This window comes from Procambarus clarkii, chromosome 18, assembly GCF_040958095.1.
Source record: "Procambarus clarkii isolate CNS0578487 chromosome 18, FALCON_Pclarkii_2.0, whole genome shotgun sequence".
NCBI lineage: Eukaryota > Metazoa > Arthropoda > Malacostraca > Decapoda > Cambaridae > Procambarus > Procambarus clarkii.
This window is the reverse complement of record NC_091167.1, coordinates 27,016,529-27,024,607: the sequence shown is the minus strand read 5'-3', so window position 1 is coordinate 27,024,607 and position 8,079 is coordinate 27,016,529. Positions and strand designations below refer to the sequence as shown.

Below are 8,079 nucleotides of genomic sequence, written 5' to 3'. Positions count from 1 at the left end.
TACAAGACTATGGTACTTCTGTATATTATTACCCCAGTCTTGTGTTCCCGGGGCTACCACGTCCCACCCCCTACTTGGAGAGGGTAGCACTTACGAGCAGAAGTACCAGTTGCAGGAAGGGTTGTTTGTTTGGTTTCTTTCTAGGGAAGTTATTTTGATCTTTTGGGATGTAGATAGCACAGGTTAACCAGACAGTGGTCTGCTCTGATTCACCTACCTTTTTGGGTCCTTTCCTGGTCGATGGCAATTATGACATACTTTAAATGTAAAGTGCTCATAGGTCATTGCTCCCTGTGAGGGGCCAGGTTCTGGCTCGTGGTTCCCAGTAGGCATAAGAACTCCTGTGACTGATGACCTCAAACTAATATAGCACATATTAGTTCGGATAGCCTCAAGGAGCCTTCGAACCTCATCCAGAAAATGGTGTTTCATTACATTCAATGCTGGTTGGCTTTTTTAATTCTAATTATCTCCATCAACTCATAAATGTTATGTTGTGTCATTTAGTTTTAAGAATTACCTCATTAAGATTACAGTATACAGTACAGTATGTTGTTTTATTAATTTATATGTTATGCCCGAAATGCTCAGGATATTATTAGCTGTAGACATTATACTTTTTGTTACTTATGAATCGTCCACTGTTTAAGAATCGCTTTTATATATGTACACCCGATTGTGATGATAAATCATCACAATCTACTTGGGAATGGTCCAGAACGGACCAAAATGTTGTCGTCCCTTCACCTTCTAGTGTGTAGTCTGGTCAACTTACTTTAGCCACGTTATTGTGACTCGGTGCCTGCATATATGTACACCTGCCTAATTTTTATTATTATTCTTATTATTATCACCTACCCAGTACTTTGGTGGTAGGTAACTGCCCCAATCTGCGCTAAAATTACACCACTGCCCTAATGTGCATCGAGGTCAGGCCGCTGCCCCCATTTTAACTTATGTTACTGACCTTATACACAATATGCAACTTTATAGTCTTTATGTACAGCATATTACTGTATCCAGATTACTTAAAGTGATGCAGGGTGAGATTATAAAACAAAATTGTACTACTGTATTTTTATTGAATACAAACATTTTAAATTAATTGCAAATGATCAAAACTAGCACACTTGGCCTACCACACATCTTCAAGAATATGGTTGAAGCTTTATAAGATGTAATCTAAGCATAAAACAATGTTTCATGTCACAAATAAAATACTAAGCCCTCTCAGTTTAACACAACACCCTTACTTCCACTGTTGGTCTCAAATAATCAACACTTTTTCCATATTGGAACTTCCAGGAATTGTCAATTGTTTTATTGAAACCATATTGTAAGTAAAGCACGAAGCACTAGAACCCCATCAATAATGTTTCCAATATCTAAGTGATTTGCTTTTTCAACTTGCTATACAGTGTATTCAAATTATACTTCTGACCATAGGGCCTCCAGGCAACACACAGCCCATCAATTTTTAAGTGACGTTGACAGCACAGTCAAAATCTTTTCATGAAGACTGCCATCATCTCTATTTTCTCGTGTCAACTGTCAGGAAAACCAAGGCAGTTTCAATGATTATGCCTTAAACAATTTTATCAATAAAAACCCATACTGAAAAAACAATTATTCATAATGCATACACCCATAATTATATCATTAATAATCTCTCTACTATTTGTATTGCTAATATATAATGGCAATGTTAGAAATATACCGAGCTATATAAACTACTTACAGTTTATAATATATAAATATATATGTAAAATAAATAATGGAAAATATGAAAAAATAATAAACAAGAATCCTGTCTTTATCTGCAGCTATGTACAGTATTTTGATCTTATTCACTCAAGACAGTAATAAGAAAAGGTCACAGTAAAATGTGAGGAGTAATCAGGTCACAGACAAGAGGTCCCGGATTAAATTTGTCACTAGACAGAAGCATTTGGCCAATGTTACCTTTCAACTGATGCCTCTGTTCACCTATCAGTAAATTGGTACCCAGGCTTTAGGCAATTTTTATGGGTTGCATCCACATTTGAGCAACAGTTGGCCTAGGGCAGGTGTCATTAAGCTTAACAGGCTTTCTATTCCCCCAACTATAATAATAATAATATTTTACTCACAAAAAATGCATAAATTGTACTTATATGAACATAATATAGAGGTATATTTGACAGTACATACATGGGGCTGCAAATTAAATAAAGCCACTAATATGCAAAGTGTTTTGGGCAAAATTTAGAATAACTAAAACCAAATTTATAGGTGCTGTATAATGGAAACATTATACTTACTATACCTATTAAATGTGAAGCAAGCTAACACATGAGAGATGTTTAGGAAATTTAGCAAATGATATACAATATAAAGGTGTTACTTAATGATGACAGGCGCAGACTACTACATTATAGCATCTGTAGTTTGAGCAACGGCACAGATATAGTATTTAACACTAGTATTAACAAGTGGGTTGGGGTCAGTGAGGCAAGGGTGAAAGATACGAGGGATTATGAATTGCAATTTACGGTACATGTGGATAAAACAGATTCTTGTAGTGGTTACTAGTAGGTGCTGCTGATTTACAGAACCTGGTGTGGTATCTGGATTTGGAAGACTCTGGGTGGATACAGTGAGGGGGAGGGGGGGAGAGGGATTAAGAGACAGGTCCCAAAACAATAAGATTCGAAACCTCTTCGCTGTCAGGAAATCTAGAACTCTATCCAGTGACAAGGCAGGTGCGAAGGGAGTGTAGGATAGGTAAATATGAGAAAAATAAAATACATACCAAGATACATGAAAGAATGACTGGTCATGACTGAAACCTAGGCAAATAAGGTAACAAAGCCAAGCTATAAGAAGCAATGACATCAAGCATGAACCTATGCACAGGGAACAGCCAAGCAATAAAGGACATCAAGACATCAAGAGTTTGTGCAGATATCAATTGTCACAAAAAGGAATTATTTAACCCTTCAAATGCACATAACAATGAGGGATGCTCTCACCATTCCAGACCCCACTGCACAAGAAAATGTGGGATGTGTTAAAGAACGTGGAAGATATACGAGACCTGCAGTGTAAACGGGGCAACCAGTCACTGGTCAGGAACAAAAGTAAACGGCTGCCATCTTTAAAAAATCCTGAGTAGGCAGAATTGGCAGAAATACCTCGGTTTTTATCAAGTAACCATTGCTGGTGCTCGATCCTCCATCTCACAATGCCACACTGTGGCTCATTTCACAGAATTACTTATAGATGAAGAAATTCAGGATAAACTGTTTTCAGCAAAGTAGGAAAGTGACTTTGATGATTCTGACAAAGATAAAGATTATGCTCAAGACTCAGAATGATGTGATACAGTGATGTTAATGCATGCATGTGTCCCCAGGGTGAGGTGTACACCATCACCACTGCAGCCCGACTCCATACCACCACTCTCACCATGAGAAGTACCATGTAGGTCTGTGCAACATACCTGTTCCTTTAGGCCCTGAGCATGTGGAAGATGACTCATTTTCCAGGTTTAGTAACCAGGAATCCGTTTGTTGTTTTAGCAGTGCTATGGCTAATGGTAGCAGTGCTGTGGATAATGGTAGCAGTGCTGTGGTAGCATTCGTGTGTTTTATCCAAACATACTCCCCATAAATAGTAAGGGGCTGCTTTACGTCCAAAACCTCTTTTTTATACTTCTAATTAGAGTATATTATATGTATTATTCTGAAGAGTGGTGGTGCTTGTTTATCAATGATCCTATATAATGTGGTTGATGCAATGAATGTATGAATGATATTAAATACGATGTTTTGCACTGCTGGTATACCGCAATGCCTCTGCCTTTACTGTACCTGTACTGATGGGTCTCAGAAGAAAAACAGAAATTTCATAATTATTGCCATAAAAGAAGCTATAAACTCACATTTACTAGAAGAACATCTGGGTGGTTTCGAATTTCTTCAACGAGTGGAATTGGTTTGCCTTTTGGAATGGGAATAGTGGTGAGGAGCGTCAGGTTTGGTTGCGACATAACGTGACGTACTCCGCGCACAAATCCTTGGCTGAACATCTCCATCTTTCCAATCTCATCCAACACCATGATATGAGGACTAGTACCCTAAAAAATCACATTACTGCACAAGGTACATTATAACATATTCATAAAAAAACAGCGTTGAATGTAATGAAATGCTGTTTTCTGGAAGAGTCCCGGAGGTTTCCTGGAGCTATTGAACAAATATGCGATATACAGTATTAGCCTAGGGCATTAAGTCAATGGAGTTCAGCATACTGGGGACCACGAGCCAGAACCTGGCCCCTCTCAGAGAGACAAGGGAGAAATGGCCTCTGGAAACCACCCTGTGGTTGGGGGTATTCCTTGTCTGCTATCAACCAGGGTATACTATATACTATTTAATATACATTTTCCTTAGTCATACAACACTCATACCCTTTGGTAAAGGTTACTAATATTGGTAACATTGCTTTCTTCTACATCATATATTATTGCAACAAATGATAATCAAATTAAAAAAGTTTTCCCTAGAACTTTGCAAAAGTAAAATTTACTGGAGAACAGGCCAAGTGCCCTGGAAGTTCTAACCTCAACATGCTCTTCATATAGATTCCAAAAGGCCACTGAAACCTCTGGAAGCTTTAAATAATTAATTTATTGTGTCGGGGAACACAAAGCCAGAGTGTATTCACACACATCTGGATTTTAACCCGGTACACCCTCACCCCAAGGTTGAATTACTGACCCCGCCTAGAATGCAACCCTACAACAAGCTAACTCATGATTACCTACTCACTGCTAGGTAAACAGAAGCATTAGGTAAAAGTAAATGTGCCCAACCATTTCTGTCCCGCCCGGGATTCAAACCTGGTGTGTCGAGAACCAACTCTACTGTACTAACGGGAAACTGATGAGCCCATAAATATATTTATGATAAATCATCAAGACACCACAATTATTGTACAGTATATTGCTATGTTTATGTAACAACAAAAAGGTAATAATAAATGGGGAATCATACACTGCACACCATACCCGAGTCTGAAGTAGAGGGAGCGCGAGAGACTCAAAAGCAGGAAGATCAACAACGTATTGCCCCACACGGTGTTCTCGCCTGTTGCCGCTGTCTGGTCTGCAATCAAAATGTTTAATGAAAAACTGTCTGAATACAACCAAAGATGGTGTGACAATGAACAGTTGGTGTTTGGATAGACAGGTTAATAGATAAACAGGTAGAAACTCGCTTTTATGAAATACACTCAAGTTACAGCATCTATCGAAATGCTATACGTGCTAGTGGCTTTACAAGAATGTAAAATCTTCATTGCTATGTACTCCCTTAACCCCCTATGTACCTTCTTGTATATAAATAAATAAATAAATTAAAGATATTTAATTAACTACCATCCATGAAAAGTAACCGATTCCTTTGATAATAACAACATATACACATTAAACATAAGACACACAAGGAATGGAGCACATGTGGAGGATTTACCAGAAGACATGGAATATTGATAATTTGTCAGGATGGGAAATGTGTTCACTATGTTCACCTTTATTTTGATTGTACATACCACAATCAAAATAAAGGTGAACATAGTGAATATAAGAAATATAGAGGCATCAGTTTGACAGTGTAGTGAACAGTGTACAACGGGATGGCGATTGGAAGAGTACAGGAAATTACAGTCACATTGATCACTGATGAACTAGGTATTTCATGGTTTAAGAGGGTGTAGAGATCAGAAGCCCATGTATTCCTTGCCCAAGGTTTGCAATAAGCCAAACACAAATGTTACCCTCATGCCATCACTAGGCCCACTACAAAAAGAGTTGATGAAGAGTCTGCAAATAGACATGCAAAGAGGAAGAGTATGGCCACAGTTGAAAATAACTGCTGCAACTTCTTAAGTGACAATCTTGCACCCACCATCACCCTCCATATGTTTGTTTCATCAAGATGCAACCATCCTTTACTGAAACTTTTAAAAAATGTGAATATTTATCATGCTAAATAACAATTTTATGAGGGGAAAAATGTATACTATACAAGCAGGAGTACTGTAGTTTTGTTTGGCAATACTGCAACATAACTAACCTTAACCAGAAACATCCCCCATTTTCTACCTAGCATTAGAATTACTGTACTATATAACTATAATAGCCTGGAAATCAAAACCACTATTCACCAAGGTACAATGACTGATTACATAAATTATCTGAAGAGATGTTTGAATTAAAAATAGATCAAGATGCAACACAATATTTCATTAAGTAACTGTAAATACTGCTTACTTGGCTCTGGCCAATACACCTGTCTTGCCATTCAGAGTGACAACATCAAAGCCGACACGCTTCCCTCCCTGCCGTAATTCTTGTGTATAAAATCCTTCACAGGTTATCCCAGCTGCCTGCAGATCTGACACAATCTTCCGAACCAAGGTCGTCTTCCCTACACCTGCAAATACAGGTACAAGATAAAATGAGTATGAATAATACACAGTATTAGCATTTTTTGTAGTGAAGGTTGAACACTCACAAAAAAAAAAAAGTATTCCAAAAATATTTACAGTACAGTATCTGAATATAGCCAAAGACTATCACCTCTAGAGATCTAAGGGAATAGGAAGCCTGTGGATTCTGAAAGATATCCCACATTTTTCCGCCAAAATTTCCAGCTGTAGTGTATTTTTAACCGAAGCACTTTCTTTGTGTAGCTTCAGCAGTTAATAGTACGGTGGCTACATTCTTGGTTCACAATTGAGGATCCCAGGCTCAATCCCCAGGTGGGACAGAAATGGTTGGGCACATTTGCTTTCACCTGATGCCTCTGTTCACCTAGCAGTAAATAGGTACCCAGGAATTAGGCAACTTGTCTTATTGCATTTTATAATTATTATAATTAGTTTATGAAAGGACGGAAACTATCAGGAGAAAGTGCCAAATTAGTTTATGAAAGTGATTGTTATTTTGTAATTTAGTTATGCAGTAATTTGTTTAGTTAGCGGGATTAAAGTTCTATGTCACATGTCACTCAATTAGGGGTTACATGTCATGCCATACTACCTGAAGGGTCACATGTCACTGCCTGGGGTTATACATGTCACTCTGCATGGGGTCATAATGTCATGTCATGTCACTATTTGGAGTCATATGTCATCCTACCTGGGGTCATACATGTCATGTCACACTACCTGGGGTCATGTCACAATCTGGGAGTCATAATGCCTTGTCACTCTACCTGGGGTCACATGTCATGTCACTCTACCTAGGGGTCATATATCATGTCACTCTCCCTGGGGGTCGCATGTCATGTCACTCTCCCTGGGGGTCGCATGTCATGTCACTCTACTGGGGTCGCATGTCATGTCACTCTACCTGCGGGTCGCATGTCATGTCACTCTACCTGGGGTCACACACATTCACTCTACCTGGGGGTCACATGGCATGCTACCTGGGGGTCACATGTCATGTCACACTACCTGGGGGTCACACATTCACTCTACCTGGGGGTCACATGTCATGTCACTCTACCTAGGGGTCACATGTCACTCTACCTAGGGGTCACATACGTCACGTCACTCTCCCTGGGGTCACTGACAAGCCGCCACACTACCTGGGGGTCCCGTCAGCACCACGTGTCGACAGCGTGACCCCATCAAGGCCACACTTAACAACGTCTACGCCTAAGGCCTAAGATGTCAACAACAGTCTTCAAGACTCACACACGAGAGAAACGAGCCCAAATTTAATACACAACTAGTTATTACATTTTTTCAATAAATATTATAGTCTCTTTTTTGTACCATTGCATTTTAATTAATATAATGAGAAGGAGTTGTCATTTATTATTATTATTATAAAGAGGGAAAATAATAAGGCTCGTGTTGCGGCAACTTTCTGAATGGTGTTGCCGTGGCTGCGAGGTCAGTCAGGTTAAATAACAATTAAGGTTAAGTACCACGTGGCCAGTAGCTGGATTGGTGACCACAGCCTTGACCCACGTGGTACTTAACCTTAATTGTTGTTTAACCTGACTGACCTCGCAGCGACGGCAACAT

At 39.1% G+C, this 8,079-nt stretch overlaps 1 protein-coding gene across 1 annotated transcript; it reads right to left on the bottom strand.

The window, feature by feature from the left end:
- Positions 1 to 1,062: 1,062 nt before the first annotated feature.
- LOC123754280 (cancer-related nucleoside-triphosphatase homolog) lies at positions 1,063 to 7,778 on the bottom strand. Its single transcript, XM_045736524.2, has 5 exons — positions 7,635 to 7,778; positions 6,314 to 6,476; positions 5,051 to 5,147; positions 3,923 to 4,117; positions 1,063 to 1,548 (listed from the first exon to the last, which is right to left on the bottom strand). The coding sequence occupies exons 1-5, from the start codon at positions 7,675 to 7,677 to the stop codon at positions 1,471 to 1,473; spliced, it is 576 nt and encodes a 191-aa protein (XP_045592480.1). The 5' UTR covers positions 7,678 to 7,778; the 3' UTR covers positions 1,063 to 1,470.
- Positions 7,779 to 8,079: the final 301 nt, after the last annotated feature.

Bases quoted from the DNA above. Each gene is read 5' to 3' on its own strand.
- LOC123754280 (XM_045736524.2), bottom strand. From the start codon at position 7,677: ATGGGGTCACGCTGTCGACACGTGGTGCTGACGGGACCCCCAG. The intron at 6,477-7,634 runs GTAGTGTGGCGG...CTGTATTTGCAG, and splicing joins GGTGCTGACGGGACCCCCAG to GTGTAGGGAAGACGACCTTG. The intron at 1,549-3,922 runs GTGAGTTTATAG...TTTTCCTGACAG, and splicing joins CAGATGTTCTTCTAGTAAAT to TTGACACGAGAAAATAGAGA.